This window comes from Cynoglossus semilaevis, chromosome 11 (assembly GCF_000523025.1).
Source record: "Cynoglossus semilaevis isolate Cse_v1.0 chromosome 11, Cse_v1.0, whole genome shotgun sequence".
NCBI classification, from domain to species: Eukaryota; Metazoa; Chordata; class Actinopteri; order Pleuronectiformes; family Cynoglossidae; genus Cynoglossus; species Cynoglossus semilaevis.
In genome coordinates, this window is record NC_024317.1 from 8,450,003 (window position 1) to 8,474,411 (window position 24,409).

Below are 24,409 nucleotides of genomic sequence, written 5' to 3' on the forward strand. Positions count from 1 at the left end.
AACCTTCCGGACCCAAGTTTGCTCCCTTAACCACCAAGCCACCACTGCCCCACAAAGCAGTTGGAATGGAGCAGTCGATTGAAGTTAAGGAAGAGAGGTTGCGATGTTTCGGACATGTGTTGAGGAGAGATAGTGAATACATGTGACAAAGGGTGTTTGAGATGGCGTTGCCAGGAAACAGGAGAGGAGGTAGACCTCAGAGGAGATCTGTGGATGTGGTGAAAGAGGACATGGAGATGCTCTGTGTCAAATTGGAGGAGTCAGTGGATAGGATGAGGTGGAAGCAGATTATTGGCTGTGGCAACCGCTGAAAGAAACAACTGAATAAATAACACATATTATTTTTATATTTATATAATATATACTTTTTCAAATATTGGTTATAAATATACATATGTGTAATCATGTCATTTAGTATAATGATAAATATGCCAGTGTTTCTGTTTACACCAGAGAGAAGACCTAACTGATCTCAGTGAATGGTTTTACTGTCTATTTAGTCCTTTTATATTTAACCTGCCGTCTCTCACTTATGAATATATTTCTGTGACAAACTGGACTCACATTATATTAATTGCACTTTGAAGTAGTGAATAAAACATAAAGTTTAAGCAGGATCAGTAAATATTTAAATAAGAAGCAGTCACTACATGAGGTGAACTCCAAGTTCATTTTGAAGCTAATCAGAACAAAAAAAAGTTTTTTTTAATCTCAAGGTTTTTGTGCTTTGTGTAACTTTTTTGTTCTTTTATTCAAGAGTAGTTAAGGTGAAAGACTGGCTGCATTTTCTTTTGTGAATTAAAAATACGCTCTTCTTTTAGCTCTGTTTTTTAGCAGTCTCTTTAGACTCTAGACATTTCTGCATAATCATAATTAAAACTGCCAAACAATTGCCAGGAGAAAAGCTAGCTTTTATGAGCAGTAGTGTGTAAACTCTCAGTAAACTTTTGAGTTTTTAGACGTCATTTTGGATCTGCTGCTTTGGAAAAACATTTTTATTTAATCTAAAATGTATTAAATCATTTTCAATTTATGGTGGAAAAGATTGTTGGACTACCTTTGTGAAAAAATGTGCCCCCAAGTGGCAGAGTTTGAAATGCAGTTGTGAAATGTTCCAAACCACACGTGTCAAACTCAGGCCCCGTGGGCCAAATCTAGCCCGCAGTGTAATTATATTTGGCCTGCGAGATCATATCAAATGTGTGCTAGAGTTGGCCCACCGGTATACAGCCCCTATATACTGGCAGAATTTGTAGTGTTAGCAGTGTATGCTCGATGTTATTGCAGATACATTTAGTTTTTGTTTTGTTTAATATTAAACAAACTGCGACTTTGTCCCAGTTTTTCATTTTGGCCCACTGTGAGTTTGACACCCCTGGTCTAAACTAATGAATGTCAACTTTTCTAAAGGGAGCCTTAAATCGTTAGAGTTCCTTAGACAAGTTTTGTATCGAACTGGATGACTCATAAAGAAACCCCCTCGACAGAGAGGAAGCAAGACACGCGGTAGTTTTCACTAATTAGCATTAACCATCAAAACTGAGAAAATCAGTGCTGAAATGTTGTCACACATGACGTCAATAAGTGAGATGGCAGTAGCGTTACTCAGACGCACTGCTGGTTTTCACAGCTTGTGTGGATCAGGAGGCTGCTCTGCTAATGTTTACTTTGAAACCTTCTTTTTTTCAAGACAATCTAAACAGTTTGTGCTACTGGTTTTTTCTTGTACCCAGAAAAAACAAATGCTGCAGCTGTGTAAACGGACGTGGTCACAGAAAGCTAGCATATCAAGTCCATGAGATAGGGGTCGAAAGATGCACCACCTTTTTTCTAAGAAAGTTTAAACAAAGGTTTTAAATAAAGCCACATAACTACATAGACATGAGGGAATTTCTAGTTAATGAGAGACACCAGTGGTGAGGCGTTCACTTCTGCCTCCTCCGTCTGATTTTAGGATCTACAGAGGGCAGCAGTGATAAGGTGAGACTGTGTGTGCAGTGAAATCTGGCCAAGGTGAAACCTAATGGTGTGTGGCAGACATTATTAAAGCAAGATTTAATTAGATGAGCATGAGAAATAAAGGGAGAGGTGAAGGCTGGTGCTCCTGAAGTTTGTGACGGAGACGTTCTCTGCACGAGGTTGTGCGTTTGGTGACTTTAATCATCGTTTACTGCTACATTTGGGAGACGTGTTGTTCTTCATCCAGAGGAACAGGAGACGAAAGAGAAATTGCTTCTGTTTAATATTCTCGTCGTGTTGTACTGTATGCAGATGAAGTTATTTGCCTTTTAAATTGGTGTCAACGCTAACCCCCCAGACATAGCTAAAGCTCATTGGTTGACTTGTTTTTGTGTACGTGTGTGTGTTTGAGTGTGTGTGTGTGTTTCAGTACTACGTTTAGCCCTGGTGTTGATAACTCCAATAATTAACACAAAGCGCAGAGGACCAATTTTTTTGTTTGTTTGGGGAATTTATGTGCTCTACACACCAAGGTCCTGCCAGGGCCATCATCAAACCGGCAACCCTCGATTATGAGCCAGATCCTGAAATGTAGTCATTCATTTTTAGGGTCAATTCTTTTTTAGGTGGAGGGTTTTTGGCTTGGTTTTATTGAGCACTACAGATTTAACAACATAAATATGTTTCACACAAACTATACAAATCCATGTTTGCAGTTTTTATTTTTCTCATTACTTTTCATCATCCTTTGTTAAGAAAGTGTGCTAATTTGTAGTGTAGATTTACTGTGCTTTGTGGAGTCCAAAGGGCAAAAACAACAGTGTCTGTTTAAATGAATGAAAACTGTTGTTGCATAAGTGGATGGATGGATGGATGGATGGATGGATGGATGGATGGATGGAAGGATGGAAGGGTAATGTAGCTACACTAACAGTAAATATTTGTTAGATAGGTATAAACATTTTTTGCCTGATTATAATAAGCTCAATAAACTCAAAGTGTGCTATCCTTTTTTTCCCACCTTCTGTCCATTTTAAAGTAACCTTGGTATTGTTAATAACTTCCAGCCAAAACACAAACAGGAAGAAAGTCCAATATAATGACCAAAAACCTCATAAATCATACTTCTGCAGGGTTTCCTGTAATTCTAAGAGGTTCCTAGGGCTGATTATATCCTGCATATAAATGGGCTTCCAGAGGAGCAGAGCCCTGATTACTGTCACTGCCTGCCTGGTTTTCCCAACCAAAATGATACATTCCAAGACTCAGGTCTCTAGTGAGGCTGGTATTTAGTAGCGAAGAGCGTTCCCGAAACGATTCCGCTCAAAGATTCCTCCCACTCTCAGAGGATTTGACACAGGGCTCTGATGGAATCAAACGTCAGGATTTACAAAACAACCAGACGTGGTAATCCTTAGCTGTTTGTTGTTGCAGAGTAAAGACCATGAATAATATATTTGATAATTCTCACAATGTAGTGAAATCTGATGACAGTCAAAGGATAAAAACCATCGGGTCATGTTCAGCAACACTGCACAGTTCAGGATGCAGAAGAACAAGTGCAAGTAAATCTGAATTTAGATTAATATAGAAACTAAATTTCACCCCCTCTTCTCTCCCTAAAAATTGTAATATTATCTAGGATGAGAACTCCTTTATTCATCCCACAGTGGGGAAATTCTGGGAGTTTGTTCTGGGCTCACAAGAAATAAGGAAGGAAGAAGTGAGTCAAGTATAGCATAGTGCTATAGGAATAGAAATATTCCTTGTCATTTTTTCTCATATTTTACTGCTGATTTTACAAAAACATACTGTATTACTATGGACGATTGCAAGTAATAAATAACCGTGAAATAATAACTATTAAGTAATTGCACACATTATGGTTGGGACTGTAAAGAAAAAAAATATTACACATCCAGTAAAAAGTGAACATATTTCAACAGACTCTCATTACATGGCATATTCTTCACTGCTCTCAGCTTGTTTAAATTGTACCATACTGTATCTGTGTGCCCCAGGGCTCTGTCCTGGGGCTCCTTCTTTTCATCATCTAGAGTACCTACAGAGATGACACTCAGCTCATCCTCTCCAGTAAGACCACACTCCCACTCTCACTCCCTCATCTACTGCTTAATGTCGATACAGTCTCCACAAATCCACTGTATCCACAGGTTTTCACTTAAAATAATCCAACGTTCACACATCAGTAACATCACTTGGTCTGTATGTTTCTATAAATGCAACATTGACAACAACTACTTCCACCCCATGTCACCCACCACTCCACTCATGTTCTCCTCATCACCCCCAGGAACAGTTATTGTACCTCTCCTCTCTTCAGTGTTCCTCAGAAATCCCTCCATAAACGTGGATGTTAGTGTCATCACCAAACCCCCGTCCACTGGCTCTCCATAAAGTTTCAGAGCACTTCCAATCACATCCAAGCTTGTAATATGTGTTGAAGGCCACACTTCACTCCATATTGACTCTCTTACCTTTTCAGCTAACATCCTCCAACCTCTGAGTTGTTTTAATTTCCATACATTTTATGAACATTTGTTGAATTGTCTGTTGACCTGGAATCTTTGAAAGGCTCTATTGTAAGCAAATTATTACGAGATACTTTTTCTCAGTAGCAGATTTTGTTTTTGGTGAATGGCAGCACCACACTATTCACTATAATTAGAGTGCGATCAAAGGTCGCGGTTGCTTCTCAGGGCTCTATTCATGAACTGAAAGCCTACAATGATCTGAGACAAAGGACCTCAGCAAGTGGTGGATGAATGTGCTGCGGGAACTGTCTGGCTTTATCATCTTTTATCTCTGGGGGCCTTGAATATATTTCATAGCATGTAATAGACAGAGGATAACATTTAATTCATTCTCTTTAATGTGAATTGATTGATTTGATTTATTGTGCAGCACTGAAGCCCTTCACCAGACTGAAGATTCGATATTTCAGTATTGTAGTACCGATGTAGGCCTGGTAATATTTATGTATTTATCTGTAGAAACCACTGTATGAGTATGTGATTAATTAAATGATCTGCAATGCTGCCATCTAGTGACTTTCACCTTAATATACAGCCGTTTATCCCCAAAAAGATTTTCAGGGTACACATCATTTGGCGAAACTATGCATTATTGGAGGAAAAACCAATCACAATTCTTGCAGATATTACAGTGAAAATAAGTTTGACACACCTGTTTTATGCCAAAGAAAGTCATTTAATATAAACTTCCGACACAGATTGAAGACAACTCTGTTTGCTTTTTTCTTCACCACAATTTCTGGCTGAAGAACATTGACTGCAGATTGGAGTTTGTTCTGGGCTCTGAAAGCGTGACAACAATAACTGCTGCATGTCAGTTTCAGCAATCTGTAAATTTTTTTCTTTCTTTAAAAGTTTTTCTACACTTATTCAGCTGCCTCGCTCAGTCATACACCTGTTTATACATACAAGGCTAAATAAATACATTTCTGTTTTAATAAATAAATGAGGAGCTTCACATTTTTCTAATTCGAAGAATTGTCAGAAGTAAAAAAAAAAAAATACTGTTTTGTGTCTATATGGCTGAGCACTAGGGTATTGTGTGTGTGACTTCTTGGTTGAGGGGCCAATGACCTCTTTTTAGAAAAATGAAATCTCAGTAGAACATGTACAGACATCCCATCAGGTTGTTGGTGTTCAAACCAACCACTGCTGCGTTTGACACCTTTCGACACAGTGCACATGATAACACCGCTGTAGGTTAATTGACTGCCATTCACGTTGTAGCTACAGATTACGTAAATCATGCTACAGCAGCTGAGTCTCAGTTGACAGTGTGACTTTTGTCTCATGGCTCTGATTAGTCCATCCAAGACCATCAAGATTTTCAGGGATGGATTTTGGAGGGTTCTGTGTAGTTTTGTTCAGCTCTTGGACAGAATATGGCTGCTTCCCATTGCTTGTCATGACCGGACGAACAAGGAAGTTGGTAAAAAAAAAGACTGTTACACACATTGGTTATATTTACATAAATAAGTCACTTTGTAATAAAGGCCACAAGACCAGCATGTCCACTGAAAAAAGATGACAGTAAATGAAGGACAACCGAAAAGATAGGATTTGAAATCACAAATATTTTTCTCAATCTTCTAAGCCATTCATTCATTCCTGTAACTGATTTGACTTATTATCTTTAATCCTTAAAAGATGGAGCTGCCTCCGCCTAACAGTAGGATTTGATGCCCGTCCTGATACATCACAAGTTCGCAAAACGTTTGAGCAAACTGGAAAAGTGTGATCTTGTTCCATGTGTAATAGGAGGAGGCAACGCACTGTCCATCACCTGTCCAAGAACACGGATCTTGGTTAGGATGAGAAAATAATTTACCCCAGTCATAGTGAAAGACTTAAGACCACGTAAATGCTAACAAGAATTAAAGTTTAGAATCTTATAATAGAATAGTATACTTGAGGTAAGTGCAGTATGTTCATTTAACTTAAAAGCTATGGAAATTGACTCATCAATCACTGAAAGTTGTAGATTGCTGAAATTGCCCAAATCTGTCAGTTTGACTGACATAGAGTAGTTAGTATTTAAAGGGATGTCAGCAGAGAGCATGGGATATTTAGGCACGGGGAAAAGATTCTCATCAAGACAAACCAAGACAAAAACACAGATGGAGACTAGAAATTATGACATTTGGCTCTAAAAATAAACTTACATACTGTCATGTACATAGTGACACAGGGACTGCAGTGAACACTAAAAATATTCAGAATATTTGAAATGCCATCTTCTGTCAGGGCAAAGTCAGATGAAGAGAAAACCTATAATATGTCCTTAAATATATGAGGACGAGCCGTGGTTTCGAGCTGCAGTTCAGCTCTGGACCTGATTGAAACTGATGGAGCTATAATTGCCTTCTGGGAATCACAAAGCAAAGGTGCCTGGCCCAGGGACTTTAATCTGTCACATACAAAATTAACAATGCTGCAAATATGAAAATGGATCATTTGAAACTTGAACTTAATGGTGAATTGTGGAGATTTTGTGAATTTGAATCACGAGACCTGGGGTTTTCTCTTCTTTGGAAAGAGCTCAATTTGTGAGGAAATACACTTCATCCCCTAATATTTCCACATTTCACTGAGAATGTATGTATATATGTATATGTATGTATGTATGTATATATTTATATATATACTTTATATATAGAATCTATATATAAAGTATCTTCAGTTAATATTAGTAAATACATATTTAACCTTTTCAGTGCAGGTAGATTCACACTTTAGCCTGGTCATTCAAATAGTAACTCCCAAGCTAAAACACATTACACCCCCTGTATTACAATATTTAAAGAAGTCGGTCATAAACCCTTCAATCAGTGTCAATGCTGCAATGTATGTTTAATTTTTTTTTTTCAAGAAAAGAAAAGGTTGTGTTGTTCTGTGTGTTGTGTCCTCTAGTGTTTTTGTTTGTTTCTCACTGCAGTCCTGACTCTGTACTGTACGTGTGAATGCTTCCTATATGGTGTGGAGCATATGGCTGCTGTGGCATGCTTATTATATTATATAATTAGCCTTTATTTATAGACCTTTTGCTGTTGTTGGAAAAAACACTGCAAACATCCACGTCTGAGCAGTCAAACACATCGTGACACACAACAAGGGCAAAGGTACTGCCAACAGGAATCTCTCCAGTTACATAGAGGGAAACAAACGTGAATCGGTGCCAGCTCATAAACATTGGCTTAATGAATAAAAATGCATCGGGTTGTGTTTCATGGCAACTTTATGGGATGCTGAAAAAAACAAACAAAAAAAAAAAAAACAGGCGCTGCGGTAACTTTATTTCAGCTATAAAACAAAATCGCTGGCTCTGACAGATTATACTGATGGTGTGGATAAAACGCTTGTCAGAGACACTGTAAGAGCAGATAAAGTGTCCTCTGGTGATGCCCTCCCACCACTCTCCTGTCATCAGTGGCTCACTGCCAGAGGCGAAAACAGTTCAGGACCGAAAATGTGACGTCTCAGTAGGTCAAACCGAGACAGAAGACTTCTTACAAATGTCTTTCTTTTTTTGGCAGCTGCCTAAAGGCCCCCGCTTCAGTGGATCATGCCTTCGCCTCCAGCACCCTCAGGCCTTCATCTGCTTTATGATTACACCAACCATTTTCATGCCTTTATCTTTCTCCATCCAGGAATTCCGACCAAGATCTTCTTTTTAACCTTCTTTCCAATACCCTTTTGGTCCAATATATGCCGTGGTTGTCCTCAGTACATGTCGAAACATTCATGACTTTGTCTCTCTAACTTCATCTACAGACTGCTCAGCCTATCTCAGTCCCTCCCAGTAGAAATCCCACCCTATTTCACCCTGTCCACTCAGCCTTTCCATTTTTAAAGACAGAAAAGTCTTTAAATCTGCACACCACTACTTTTTTCCTCATATTATTGAAAAAACTCTAAGAATTCTATTAAGCATTTCAGTCACATTGGTTATTCACAGTGCTGCAGAGACAGGTTCAAATGCATACAGTACCTTCACAGCTTCATAGTTTTATTTTTATTTATAGGCATGGTGTTTTTAATTTGTAGAACTCTGTTGAGAATTGTTGAACCAAAGAGTTTGTAAAAAAAAAAAAGAGCCCCAGTCTACAGGTTCAAACACAGCGTTAGGCAGCAGTTATAACATAAGTCCAATCTACTCTTTGTGCCAAAGCAGGCTCTGCTGTTAATTAGGTTTTCTTTTTTTTCCAATTTGATGTACAGTATACTCATCACTGAGCTGCTGTACTGTGGGGCCTGAAGGGAAACCTGCCTTCTTTCACCTAACGTTATGTAATGCACACAGTTTCCTCTGAGGCCTTCTCCAGACATATGTAGGCCAAACTACATACAGTATCTCAATTAGAGCATTTTTGCCACGTGAAAGAGCAACGTCTTTGAAAGGATGGAAGCATAATTTTCTTTTGACATCAAAAATTCTTTGTCACTGTAATAATACTACACACCAAAAGAAAAAATCTTCAGTATGACCATTAGGATCTTTAGCTTTTTTTCACCAATGAAAATGGTAGGAATAAGTGAAAAGAAATACAGAGGGTTCTCCTGTTATGACGTTCTCGACCTTCTGTATTTTGTGGTTACGTGTCCATGAATGGACAGCTCCGACTGCCCTTCATTATGGCTCCCATGACAAGTTCTGACTTGAAAATTGACTTACTTCACATCGTAGGAACGGAAATCCCACGTATGTTGATGATTCTGTGTAGTGGGACTCGTTGACTTATAATCTGGAGATATGGAGAAATCTATGAGGAAAAAAAGAAAGAAAAATAGCAAGATAACACTTAATAAATCATCATTTTGAGAATCTATTGGAAAGGTACAAATACAGTAAGACTTGTCTTTAAAATGAACATAAAGGAACCGGTTTCTTCAGGAATGAGACTGGTCCCAGTTACCAAGAAGAAGAAGGGAATTCTGCAGAGCTGTGGAGGCTAACGAATTTGGGTTTTAATTTATCAAACATGCCTTAAATAAATAAAAATATTGTAAGGCTGTAAGGCTAACTATGGTTACAAACATGTAGTGTAGGAGATGCTTGAATTATCCGACTCGCAAACTATATACTGTGTGACTGAATGGCTTTCACTGTGACGCAGCTCATCGCAACCTTGAAAATGCTTTTTAGACTGAGCTGATTCAGTTTTCTCATTTTTTAAAAAGAGCCCACTGTTGTAGCCACAGGTTGTTTAGATGCTGCAGTCAGGACAACGCATCAAAGCAGCTGAAATTAGAAACCTGAAAAAACAGTCCAGTCAATTTAGTCACAAGTTCAAGTTTTAAACACTGGTTTGAAAAATATGATGATGAAAACTGAATGATGCAATTTCAGTATGAAACCCCTGGGCTGACCACATGGAGAGATGTCTCATTTGCATTTTAATGGCTTGCACTGCAGACAGCACCGGAAGTAATAAAAAAACTGCCCAAAAAATTAGAACGTGTTAAAAGAGTTGAAAAGTCTCCTGAAAAATTCATAGCAGATTTAAAATTTAGATTTTAAACACATGAGAAAAGTAAAAAGTATATCGCTGTGATCGACACTTTATATCCCCACAGTGGAAGTTACACTGCCCAAGTAGAGATGATTTAAAACGAGAAATAAATAGACTGTACTCAGTAACACCACCTGCCTGTCAGACAAAAGATTTAGACATAATTAATGGCAGTAGCAGAAGATTGATCAAGGACACACTCTATTTGTGTGTGTTAATGAATCCTCATATAGTCAGGTGACCAGCTGTGGGAGGGGTCTAACTTCATCAATACAAAACGCTTAGACCTGATGACCAGACAACAAAAATGATGAGTGTCAAATTTCCTGTATATGGGCTGCACATGTGGCGTTCCAGGGAAGAAGAAGAACATCTCACAAATGTTAGCAGCATATTGACATTTAATCTACCAAGTGAGCTAGAATCCCGCCGGGAATCAGAGCTTTGACACCTTCTATCACTGACCGTCAGTTTGACTTTAACGTTTGAGTTGATGAGTTCTGTCAGTGGCACATGATTGATGCTAGCCGTTCAACAATGATCGATTGTGTGTCTCCGTGTGTGTGTTTCATTTTATTTCCCAGGAATAGGTCATCTTTGAATTGTTCATAAATATTAAATATAAATACATATATCTATTGACCTGGTTATCCCAACAGAAGGTTGATTATTTTCTTGGCAATTTAAACATTTAAAACGTTGAATTTCTGCAATTATATAACTGTCTCAGTCTTTGTGTCTGTCCATCCTGCCCACAACTGGATTCCAAAATAAACATCAAATAATTTTGTTAGACCAAAATGTGATATTTATTTCATTTTAATTAAGTCTCCGGCCCCCGAGGTGTTTGTCAGGAAAAATGATGGTCCTCAGACAGATATAGTTGGTGACCTCTGTTGTAGATCTTCTTGATGAAAGTCCATCCAATATCAGAAACTGTGACAACTTTGAGATTAAGGTTTTCGGTCTAATAAAAATTATTGACCGGGAAGGTCAACCCCAAAAAGTTTTTTCTGGCTGAAACAGTATTACAAAACATAACCCTGAAATGTCGATACTACACATCGAAATAACTCTAGTTGTTTTATATAGTTGTAGTTCAAAGATCACTCTATTATATACTCCTTATTAAAAGACCTCAGATGTCGATAAAAAAAAAACAATAACGATTCTAACAGATATTACATAATATGCTAATATCGGGGCATAATATTGGTTGGCCGATATTATCAGACGTCTCTAACAGTATATCTTAAGCAAAAACAAAACACTAAGTCAGTGAATTGCCTTCAATGATTAGATGAGATTGTAGAAAGGCTAATTCAGATTATAAGATCATTTTCAGTGTTATCTCAATCATCTGTGTCAAAGGAACAAAAAGGACTTTTAGAGAGCTGGTCTCTCCTTTGTTTAGCTCTTACCTATTTGCAGCTAATTAAATATCTCTTTTAAATCAGTTATGTGACAGCAGACCGCCTGGAGGGAGGCTGAAAAACAATAGCACTCTCAATTCTGCCTCAGCTATCGATTCTGTCCTTATTTAAATAACAACTGGAAGTTCCTCATCCCACGTACTGTACAGTATAACATTTAAAACAGTAAATGTCTACAGTTATTAATGTGTACATAAGGAACTCTGTGGGAAAAACTGGGAGGTACGTGACAACAAGTGTAGCCAGCTCCCTGCAGGCGATAAGCTCCACACTGAAGACTATCTACACACTGTCTGGCAGGCTGCAGTTTATTCTCAAGAGTCAGATAAGACGTATTGTAAAGATAAAACTTGGATTATAATAATACTGTTTTGTTATCAATGTTGAGACATTACAATGTGTGATTTTTTTTGTCTTCTCATCATCATATCTGGCTGTTAGATGAGTCTCTTCTTCAACTTTCTACTGGTTTCTCAATAATTGTTTTTTGTTTGTTTTTTTTTCAATTTTGATCATTTTGAGGAAACAGTCTCACAATACGTAAAAACAACCTGAACCTATTGGCTCTAGTAAAATCACCTAAAGACAAAAGTACAAAATCTCAATCCTCAATAGCAGACCTTAAAGGATTCAACGATCTCGTGAATAGTCGTGGTATAATTATGGAAGAGCGCTTTACTTTTCCCGACCGTCTCTGGGTTTTTCTTCCTGATGAACATGGGTGGCTGCTGTTTGGAGTCAGCCTCCAGTGATTGATGGTCTCTCTTGTTTCACAGTGATGGCTTCTTTCAGACGTCTTTCAAACCATCTGTCTTTTTGACTGAAATGTAAACATTGCCATCCTCAAAAGAATGACCTTTGTCCTCGAAGCGTGTGAGCACAGCTTACTCCCTTCAGTGTTGCGCTTACAGTATTGAAAGTATATTAGAAACGGACAGAGCCATCAATAACCCCACAGCCAAAACCTGGAAACTCCTTGGATTTCTGAAATTGTTTTGGAAAAAATACCTTTATATATGAGACTTATTTACTCGGCCTTAACTTTTTTTTTGGAGGGAGGTAGAGCTTGCTGGCTATAACTGAATTGGATTTTTATGGTGTTTAAGGTTTGAATTCTTCATAAATATTAAACAGGTGGAATAGTTTGGCAAAAGTACAGTATTAAAAAGATCTGTGTTTTAATAGGCTTTTATGTTTTCTAAGAGCTGCCTTGACGATGCTTACACATGAATCTCATTGTTGTGCTTATTTTATGAAGGGCTGAGCACAAGAACATATTTCGGATCCATCATTATTCATGGCTGACAAAAGATTCTTTAAGAAATCTATTCTTCCAAACAAGAAGTTGGCTATTTTCATTTCCTGGTAATGTAAATACCGTTGCATTGAGAAGTCTTTGGAAGCTTTGGGGTTAATAGAAATTAATAATCCAAACGATAATGAGGTAAAATATTATTATAAAACACTAACCAGAAATGTCAACATTACACTGACTCATTACAGTGAGTCAGAGGATATCTGTTGTTTTTATATTTGTATTTCAAAGATCACTCCATTATTCTTCTTATTATCAGACCTTACATGTTTCCTTTCAAGTTGATTATGTGCATATTTGAGTTACTTCTGTGCCTTCTTTCATCCGCTCTGATCTGAGCACCATATGAAAACTCATTTGCAGCGCACCGACTACTGTTACTGTAAACCGGCGTGTTTTGAACTGATGATGTCAGTACAGAATTCAGTACAGAATTATCAGCTAAACATAACAGGCTAAAAAAAAGGAGAAAACAACAATAAGAACATGTTTTATATCAACAACCAGTTTTATGCATCTACTTTTGCTTATGTTGATTCTTGACTTTAGTTTTAGGTTTTGACTGCTAACCTGTTTCATTTAGAGCTGCTTACTGAACCTTTCCAAGTTGGAGCTGAAGTGCCAACATTAGAATCAATGGACCTTTGAATCTTTAAAGAGCTTAAATAGTCATTCTTTATAAGGATTTTATTTAATAATTTTTGAAGTGTTTCTTTACAAATTCTTTCTGCCTCACAGCTTTAATTATTTGTATTATTTTTACATTCTGAAGCACTTTTTATTGGCCTTCAACTGCTTCACCTCTGTATTCACAACCGTGTTAATTTGTCGCTTGCCTATTTTTTTAAATCATGCACCTGCAGTTGGGGATAAAGGAAGGACCTGTAGATCTGCCACCAAGATCCTTGCACCAAGGTCTAACGTAGTACATGGCTAATTTTGATTAAATCACTCTGGGAGGTATCATACCAGCTGGTTTTGGTAGGCCTACAAGAGGACCAAAAAGGATGTGGTCTAGTATCTAAAAGCTTCAGACATTTAAAGCAAACCTCTAAGAACCTGTATCCGTGTCAGTAAGAAGGCCACAAGAAGAAGTACAAGAGCTCTTCTAAGTGTCTCTGGCAGACCAGGTCCAGCTGGCTCAGCAAATTCCTTCTTCATAACGATAATCTTAGCTTCATCCATGGAGCATGAAATAGAAATCCTTCTTTGCAAGACACAGTAATCATCTGGGCATTTTCAACTGAAACAGGGACATGGAGGAGACAGGTACAGCCTTACCAACACCAGCAGTGCAGGATGTGGACGACAGCACAGCAATAAGCCGACTGTAAGCCATTTACATCAGGGACACATGACAACCATGTCCTGTGTTATGTACAACCTCTGCCCACTTTAATCATATTAACACACGCCTTTACCTCTGAGACACCCCCGCTTCCTGTGTTGTGTTGTAGTGTGTGCCACAAAAAAAAAAAAAAAAAATGAGGACATGCTCAGGGACACCTTGAAAAGCTGGATGTTCCTTTCTTTAAAGAAATCATCACTGTTTTTATTTCTTTTTCAGGTGGGATTCCCTTCATCCTGACAGGGGAGCTGTTTGAACAGGCCTATCGCCCCGCTGCCTTCATGATCGCCGGCACTGTAAACTGGTTGTCTAACTTTGCAGTGGGCCTGCTGTTCCCATTCATTCAAGTAGGTAGCTCTGGGTTTTAAAACATATGGATCATATTTTGCAGTACAATTTGTGATTATATTTGTGATTACAGTTGTTTTTATTATTATAACTTCTATACACCAGATGCAAAGCAACAGAGTCCGAAGTAGTTTGTGTGTGAGAGTGTGCGCGAGCATGTATGCCATTTGTAGAAAACACTTTTTGTCTCTATGCAAACACAGAACGGCCAGTCTATTATAGTCCGTCTATTTTTTCTTCTGCGCTCTAAAAAGGTGCACCGTGGCCGTTTACTATGTAATGACATAATGGTGACAGTTTGAAGCATTTCTTGACATTTTTCTTCTGCCAGTGCAAGTGAAATTTTAGGGCAGAAGGTGAAACAAAAAAACAACACTTAAGGGATGATTTGACATTTGAACCAAACCAAGAACTTGCCTCTAAATGTTGCAGAGTTGAGGAAACACTCATAAAATGCTGCCTCACCCGAAAATTGACAGAAATATTGTAAAAGTCTTTAGTCTATTACGTGATGCTGGGCTTGAGATTTTATTTGTGAGCCTCACACTTTACGGCTGTTCTATTTTATATTATTATTATTTTTATTTTTTTAATTTGCTTTTCACAACTCTCTGTTATTAGTGCCTTGGGCCCTTATATCACCAGGATTACACTAGAGGCATAGACGTGCATTGTTATTATTTTATCTCGTTTATGTGAGCAGGTCTCTTGTTGTAAATTCTGTTCATGTCTCACCTCACTGTCTGGAGGAGTTTGGCTGATTTCATCTTATCGAAATACAGCCTCAACAAACCTGACAGAGCTTGTGGCAGCTTTAAATTCTTCAGCAAGGACACTGCTGTGCATCTGGCAGCTTTATAAGAAGAACCCCAGAAAATTACCATATACAAAACTGGATTAGGATCTGGCAGCTTTAGGATAAGTGGCATACGGTGTTTGGGCTTTGAGCACCTTCACAGTGATGAAGTTGAGTTACCTTTAAAATGCCCAAAGAATCTTCATCAGTTTGATGATGATGATGATGATGATGATGATGATGATGATGATGGCCTATATGTAATTTGTATGCTTCTCAAAAATCTATATTCAGGTTGTGATCTATCCTGATAAAACCTCACACAGTGTAATTCTTATTACGTCTCTTACTTTAACATCAGTGCTAAAGTACCACAGTATAGGTATTGGTCACTGGCAAGTGATGAAATGAAACAATATAAATGACAGTTGATCACTGCATGTTAATTATGGCAGTTGTTAGAGTCCTTTCTTTACCCCTGGTAGATCACCAGTTAGAGCAAATGGAAACTCCTTAGGTTTGACTCTTAAATTAATTACAGGTAAAAAAAAATGAATGACCGATCTACCTCACACTTCTTCTACTCTCTGTAATTGTTTTCGTTCCCAAATCTTATCTCAATCTTATCTCAAAACTTTCCTACAACTGCTGTTGACTGTGATTCTTCTGACACGCAACAACAAGGCAGCTTCTATGTTAAGGCAGTGAGTGTTAGGTACAAATAAGTTTGTTTCCAAAAGTTATTCCAAGTTTGGTTTGAGATCACAATCTCAGTCTAACCTGACAATCCAGACAAGACAGGGATTAACTTCCCCCGGGGGAATCTCCCACTACTGCTGTGGGTCGTATGTTCTGGAACGACAGCCACTTGAATAGAGTCGTTACTACATGATTTAATATACTACAGTATAATCGAGTCAGGGGAATGTTCCTGTAGCGGCACCAAAGTGCAGTGGTTGCCATGGACATTTTCATGTGAATATGGAAGGTACAGTGATTGGCCTGTATAGTGATTAAGCATGCTGCTCTTGATAAAATGTCTGACAACATTATAAATGTCTGACATTAAATATAAGCAGAGGTTAATCTGTCAGTGTTCCTGGAAACAGACAATTGAATCCATTCGTGCTCTGTTTGAAAGAAAAAAAAATTCAGACCACGTGACAGATTAATACCAAACATGTAAGTGCCTCTGCTCCTTAGACTGTCAGTTTATCAACAGGAGAAAATGAAATTGCATTTTCAGGTGAGTCTTTGCAAAGGGACTTTCAATGAGAGTGTTTTAATTTGGTATTCAGATGTAAATGAACAGTTTGTGTGACTCTCCTCACAGATTGGAGTGACTAAAATGGCTGTCGTATAAGAAAAGGCTAAAAAAAAAAGGCTAAGAAAAAACAAACAAACCTAGACGAAAAATAACATGATGTGTGTTATATATCAGTAAACATCTGACATTTTTATACAGCCAGCATGAGAATGAATGCATTCCATCACACTGCGGGGCAGACTGGCAGCCTTGACTCTCAGCCCTGTCTGTGGCCTCACCCTCACTGTTGCGACTGATGATATCTCTCCCGTGTGCCTTGAATACAAACCACATACACACACACACGCACACTCACACACAAAACAACCACAGGTTTTACAACAGGAGTTGGACAACCTCCGACATAATCACACACTGCTCTATTTACCACGGCTGTGCTCTGGCTAAGCTGGGCTGGGCTGAGTGTATATTGGTGGGTGGGTCAGTGGGCCGCACACACTCAATAGCATTTTGGTCAAAATGTGTTTGGCCGGACAAGAGATCTGCATTAGTGATTATTAGGACTGTCAGTGTATTAAAATAGTAAAATAGTAGTACAGAATTGATTATGATTCATTGTGAGCCTAATAAATCATAATTAATTGAGTTGAGTTAATAAATGCATTAAATGTGACTAATGATCACAAAGTGTGAGTCCACATTGAAATAAGAATTTGTTGGGTAGTTTGGAATTTCACAACTTAATTTGAATTATTTATGGTTAATTATATAAATAAAAAATGCTTCAGCTTTGCAAACATTACACATTTTTCTTATTTTATCCTAATGTTTATATTTAATATATATTTAGTCAACAATACAAACCCCATCTCCAGAAAACCTGTAAATCAAATAGAGCCATTATTGTGACAATGCACTTAAGGCGATAATCCTTTAATTTAAAAGCCTCCCAACTTTTATTTTTGCCAAAAAGAAGAGGACGGAAGTACAGACTGGGTGAATAACAGGGATTTCTTAATGTAGTTACTTCCATTACCTAGTTTCTAAAGGTCTGGTAATTAGTCATGTTCATCAGTGACTTCAACCACCACCAAATATGTACTGTATATTGACTGCAGCTGTACATGCTGTCAGGCATCCAGACTGAGTTTCAAATACCTGTTCTGTGGTGGATATTCCAGTGTTTCTCCCACTGCCACTCCTGCTGTCTCACGCTGATGTTTTGCAGCAACTCTGGTTTCCTGGTAGACAACTTAAACAAGTACATTCTTCACTATAACTGCAGCTACTGATATCTGATATCTAGCTTCCTGCAATGTTCTTTGAAGCGACATCAATCATCCTACACAGATCAGTTTCATCTCCACGTGTCAAATCGTCTCATTCATCTTGACCGGTGGATGATGGATGACAGGCATCAACAGTTCCTGTGAAAACGACCTAGAGAGTGTAACCCTGGATAAATCACAAGTTAACATAGGCTATATTAATGTGTATAAAGCGGTGGGCTGTGATTATGGGACTAGGAAAATGGATGATTGGGATGATTAGGATAAAAAACTTATTTCATAAACAGGGTTTTTTTTGTTTGTTTTACTGCGAGGTGTCACATATGTCACCTTCTGTACTACCTACACGGCATGGCTAAACTCTGCTTGGTTTTTATTAGAAACATTCAAGATGTGAGTCAGAAGCTGCAAGAGTCCTCAAAGGTTAGCGACGGCTCTCTTCCTGCCCTGTGTCTACATCACAATATCTCACCTTATCCCCTTGAGGAGTGGGGTTCACTATCACTGATTGCTGTTCAGGTACTTCACAGTAAAGTCACTTTAATTAAAAAATAAGTAGAGCTGTCGAACACTTTGTGGATTTAACATGATTGATCACAATTGATAATTATCATGGATGACAGCAGGTCAGGGTTTTATACCTGTTTTTATTTGTGACTTATCCAAACTTGCTGCCGTGATGAGGTGATCGTTGATGCTTTATTAATCTCTGTTGATACATCATCTGACGTCTGACTCAGCGTGTGTTTCTGAGCACTGATAAAAGAAGAATACGTTTTCTTTTGAATAAATATGATTGAATGAAAATAATTATAATAATACACATAATAATAATAATAATAATAATAATAATAATAATTTCCTTTAAAAACATTTTTATTCAGTGTGGAAAGGCATGAGTTACCATGTTGAACACTTTCAGTCAATAACATTGCAAATGATTTGTGTAGAAATTAAAGTGTTACGGTTTGTCCTTTTGACAAATGTTTGCACAGTAATGGGCTTTAAGTATTTGTCCCACTTTCACCTTATTCATCTGAAAACTTTTTTTTAATTAACTCTAAAAAACATTTGGCAGAATATTTCAATACTCTTCCTTTAGGTGGCAGCAGATAGCAAAAAGAGAAAGAGAAACAAAGCCGTTGAAGACCTACTGTGAGTCTCTTTAAGTCCTGCCAATATATCAGAGTTGTGTGCAGCTAAACAAGACAGGGTTTAATACTGACAAATGAAACTGAAACCAAAAGGTCAGTGTATTTTAACACATATACATTTAGGAACTTTTCTTATTTGGTTATAAAATATGTGCTGTGACTTAAAAAAGGTCAGGAAACACTTCTATAGAACATGATGAACGTGATTGAAAAAATCTTTAAAAAAGTGACCATATCGTTGTTAATCGTATGTTCTTGGAAGTCTAGCTCTCCATTTCACCACCCACCTACGTAGGCAGTGACCCTGTGTTCCTCCACTGTACGACGCCTTTCCTTCATTGTCACAGCCTCTTTGCGTCTTTGCTGTTCCTCCACAGTGCACTCACATCTTTCTGCCAAGGACTTCAACCAAGTGACTCACTGAGTATCTATGGCTCTTTTACATATTCAACAAGCCATGAATATTGTCCCTGTCTCCATCCGTCACTGTCTGTGTGTCTTTCGCCTTTTAGTTCTCACACAACTATCTGGCAAGGTCACAAACAAAATATGTTACGTTTTTTTTTGTTTTGTTTTAATTGAAAATCAAACCTGTTCTTTGGAGATTAGTTTCTGTCAAACTAACAAACACGTTTCCATTAGCCTGGGAGCTTTTTTCTTCACTAACAGTAAATCTACAGCTGTGTTTTCTACTGAGATGTGATTTTATAGTCAAACACTGTAGGATATTGGTTTTTAGGGGTGTTTGAGGAGGGATTAGTTTGATATTTTCTCCCTTGTTATATAATTAAAACAATACATCTTGTTTGTTAAATCGTTAAATATGTGGAAAAGGTAAAAATAAAAAAAAGTGCTATAATTGGAGTAATGCAGACCTCCAGTCCTGTGCTGTATGTTAGTGTGCCGTTACCACTGTTCAGTCATTTTATATCAGGTTATTATCTCCATATATACAGTATACAGTATGTAGCTCGACCAGTCAATGTCACAAAAACCACACTGCCTGAAAACACCATAAATCCTCATCATTACTTTTTGTGTTATTGATATGTAACAGAACAAAACCTATTTTTTCTTAGCTGTACACAAGTATTGCAATTTCGTTTTTTTTGGGGGGGGGGGTTGTTTTTCACTGTAACTCACAGGCTTATTCTAACCTGTTAATGGAAGCCCATTATTCTAACCTTTCTTATTCTAACCTGTTAATGGAAGCCCATACAGTTAGGCCTCCACAAACCTCACAGTCAAGTTCAGACTTGTCCATCACAAAGCCAGATAAGTGTGACTCATTTCTCCAATATATGAAGTCTTATGTTTCACTGCTTCAAAATGTATCAACCCTGCTCTTTAACTGACTGCATCCCCCTGCCTGGTGATGTGAGCTGCTCATTCATGAAGTCGATGGCATGAAGCTCCAGCAGCACCTTTTTAGCGCTTAGCTTCAGAATTCTGCAGCTATGAAGTCAGCAGAGCAAAGATAATGTGAAAATTTGAAATTTGACTCTATAAGGACTTATGAAGGCTGGAAAATATATAGAGTATTTTAAGGAGATAAACTAGGGAGATGGAACCACAGCTGTCAAAAAGTTGTGCTGTTGTAGCAGATTGTTTGCTGCCGTCTGTGGGTCGTTTTAATTGGGAACTATCAAAATTAACATCAGCTTAACCGATACTCGATTAAAAAAAAGGATTTTCTTAGGACAACAATGCTAATGACTGATTTAAAAAAAACACTACAGTAAAAATATATACTCACAGTTCATCCTTTATTTTACATATAGTTTTATCTATTTTGGCAGCCTCCACGTCATGCTAATCCTTTTTTTTAAAAAATTGACGTTCCCTGTAGTAGAATGCTACAGACTCCAAGTCATGCTAATCCTTTTTTTTTTTAAATTGACGTTCCCTGTAGTAGAATGCTGATGCATTCATGGTGATGACACTCCCTCAGCTTTAGGAAATACTCTTGTATTGAGCTACCTTTTTGTACCTTCTTGATGTCCTGGCCAGTTTGTCTGCCTGACATGAAAAAAAAAAGAATGGATTCATTATTTAGAGGTTGTACCAGTTTGGCAAACACTGTGAAAATATGTTACATCATGTTGTTTAGGGCCACTGAGGCTGCAAACAAATAACTACTGAAATATTTAAACTCCATTCAGCAATAACAGTTTAAACCACACTTAAGGGACTCTCCTTAATTAACTGCTGTGCTTTTTAATTATTTTTTTCTGCAATAAACAACTTAACGAGACATCATTCCTGCAGGCAAAAATCTTAATATATATGTCTTAGTTAAGAATTTAAAAAACAGGAAGGTCTGACTAAATTTATTACCATCTTCTCTGACAAAATCATTTTTTAAACCCTTTTTTGGTATTGCAGTGAAATTTTAAGCAATCATGTACAGATTCATTCAAAGAGTTTTGATGATTTCTTTTCATGTTCTTTGTGAGTTTCCCCATTTATTTCCTTTGAAACTTGGGTCTGCCCTTAGTGTTTAAATCCTTTGAGACTATTTCACGGTAAAAATCAATTTTTAATGCAAAAGTTACCCCCGACAGTTAGTTCATCATGGGGCCAGAACTCCCTGCAGATGCTCGGCACACACGAACTTTACAATGAGAGATGCAGCAGCAGAAGTGACAGTGGGAAGGAGGAAAGTATAGAACTTAGTTGGCACTTATTTACGACATGTAGTGTAGGCTGTGGATTTGCCTGAGGCGATATACAGGCGAGAACCAGTGTAATTTGACACATGTCATAATAGTGTTGTGTTCTTAGGTGGTTCACGGTAAATGATGTTGTAATATTATTGGTACAAACGAGGTCACTCTGTGGTATGGAAGTCCGAAAAACTTGCAAAAGGCAAAGTCAGCAGGCAGAAGAAAAAGCCAAGGTCGAGACATTAGAAACGAATGCACTAAACAACGACGACATGCTGGCAACCATGCAGTGGCAAAGTAAGCATTTTGGCTGAGAAGGTGAGGAGGTGACAAGACACTGTTGAGTGTAATAAAACTGAACAAAAGAGCCGGTAGTGGCTTGTACTATAGTAATAAATAACATATATATGTATATATGTGTGTACATATATATATATATATATATACTGTATATAGTATATGTACTGTATGTATTTTTGTTAAAGATCCTAAAGGCATCTCACATTTCAGTATGCAGACTATAAAAAGTATTCAAACATCATGCTGAAATCCGTCTTTCGTCACACTGAGTAAATTAGAAAATTTTGTTTGTTGTCGCTAAAAGAAAGTACTACTTTACTTCTGTTTTTAATTTAAGTGAAAAATATCTGTTTACTCTTCCCTTCATTAGGGCTCAACACTTTGAAAATCTGCATTTTGATTTTACAGTTTTATTATTGCTACCCTCCTCCTCTATGTTAAAAGTTAGGGACTAGGTGGTTGAGGGGCTAAACCGTCGATAATATTTTGACTGTCAGTCAATCGCTTGAAAAACAAAATTGTTTCAAATCTGCAGTGCTTCTTTGAGTTCTTGTGTTGTCTGTTGAGGGACAACCACAACAACGGTAGAGAAAAAAACCAAATCGATTTTCACTCTTTTTTTTTTTTTTTAAGTCATTTCAGGACCTTGCACAATATCAGCAGCTTAGTGAGTATTAATGGCTGCTGAGGTGACACAACACTGTGGCACAACTTCACTTTTGTTCAGGTCAGCGACCTCCGAAATGGCGACATGGCTCCTTCCCAATAAATAAATAAATATACTGGTCTCAGGCAATTATCCTGACAACCCGTCCAGCAGCATGCGCTCAGCTGTAATAATACTTGAGATAGAATTTTCCCATCAGTGTGTCTGCCTCTTCACACAGGCCTGTGTTTGTCACCAAAATAAATATTTCTTCTGAGTCTTTCTTTTTGAAGCACAGGATCAAAAATCTCTCCTCTTCTCTCTTTTTACCCTCTCCTTTTTTATTGCACTTTTCCTGTTTTGACTGGGTGATGAGAATAATGGCAACAGAAAAACACCTAATGAAATGCTTTTTAACTATAAACACTTTTGGGAAGTTGTTATTTTTTTTGAATGAGATATTCTCCTTTTTCAAATTTACAGTGTGAGTCTTGCAACCAACACAGGGTGCCACAGGAGGCGCCATTACAGCTATGTGGTTCCTCTGGATTTTTGCAAGGCAGGTGTGCTAACTGCTACACTATAGAACCACAAACCATCTCCACGTTCTCCTTCATTTGTTCCAGATCATGAATGTGGTAAAGCCCTAGTGAGATAAAGGCAGATGGTATTTGATAGCGTACAATCTATGTGGACCAGCGCACCAGTAATTTAAGACATAACCATTGACAGAGGAAGAACGACACAGACAAACAAGTTCGTCAATGATCATGTAACTCTCCATACATTACTCTCACAGCTTTAGCCAATGGAGACAACACAGCAATCAGGTCCTCTCTCAGTTTCCACGTTTCAACTCCAGGCTTTGTGATAGTTTCATCCTCCAGGACAGACTGCACCAGAATCCTCTGCTCATGTAGTTGCGCAAGTTTTGCCATCCAACCTGTTACCAATAATAGGTGTGTTGGTGTGTTGTTGTATAAATGCTCCTTTTGTGCAGAGTAGCATTACCACCCATTTAATGAAGGGATCCTGACTGTGTGTTTAGTCAGTGCAGTGGCACACACATGGATGAAAAAACCCACTTTTGACTTTCTAACTCCTCCCAGGGGACATCAGGTTGTGCCACTGAACGTCGTTGCTTCGACAGATCTCTTTTTCTGTCAATGCTGTATCTCTTTTGTTTAATCAACATTTTACATTCTGTAGCCTCTGTAAAAAGCAGGACTCTTAGTTTAGAATGGAGTGTGAAGCGTGTGTCTGTTAGTATACAAGTATTGCCTTGACATTTTTTAAAATGTCTTTACAGATCTTTCTCCACCCAACATGCTAAGCGTCTACTCTACCTACCTCCTAAAACCTCTAGGGAAAGCAGTAGAGGTGGCTGTAGAGAAGTGGCTAATGATCAATATTAGAAATTTAAATCATTAGGTGAACTGGCTTCCCCAGAGGCTTCAGACCAGCGAGTAGACCATTAGTGCAGCTGGATGAACCCTTGTAATAATAGGCAGACTAACAGTGACTCCTGTTAAAGTTGTGAGCAGCAGATGTTATAAACTTTTTCTAAATTGTGTTTCCACATTCATGGCTTTAGTTAAATATAAAAATGGCCTTTGGGTGTTTTCCATGCTATGTATGCTGTGCTATATACAATAAGTGTAAACACATAAGGTTTTGTTCTGTTGTCTTGTTATTAATGGTTGGGTGCGATGCCAAACTATATATTATTTAATTGTTTATTTGGTTGCATTTTTTAATATGATTTATTATTATTTCACCAATGGAGCTTAGTGCTTTAATTATTTTAATCCAATTATACTGGA

At 37.8% G+C, this 24,409-nt stretch overlaps 1 protein-coding gene across 1 annotated transcript in view; it reads left to right on the forward strand.

The window, feature by feature from the left end:
- The window catches only part of slc2a9l2 (solute carrier family 2 member 9, like 2), a gene marked incomplete at its 5' end in the record, with an annotated part of 78,164 nt that overhangs the window by 43,125 nt on the left and 10,630 nt on the right, over positions 1–24,409 (forward strand). The window contains one exon of the mRNA XM_025060057.1: positions 14,340–14,467. Coding sequence (XP_024915825.1) covers positions 14,340–14,467 — 128 coding nt within the window. The remainder of the gene's footprint in view (positions 1–14,339; positions 14,468–24,409) is intronic.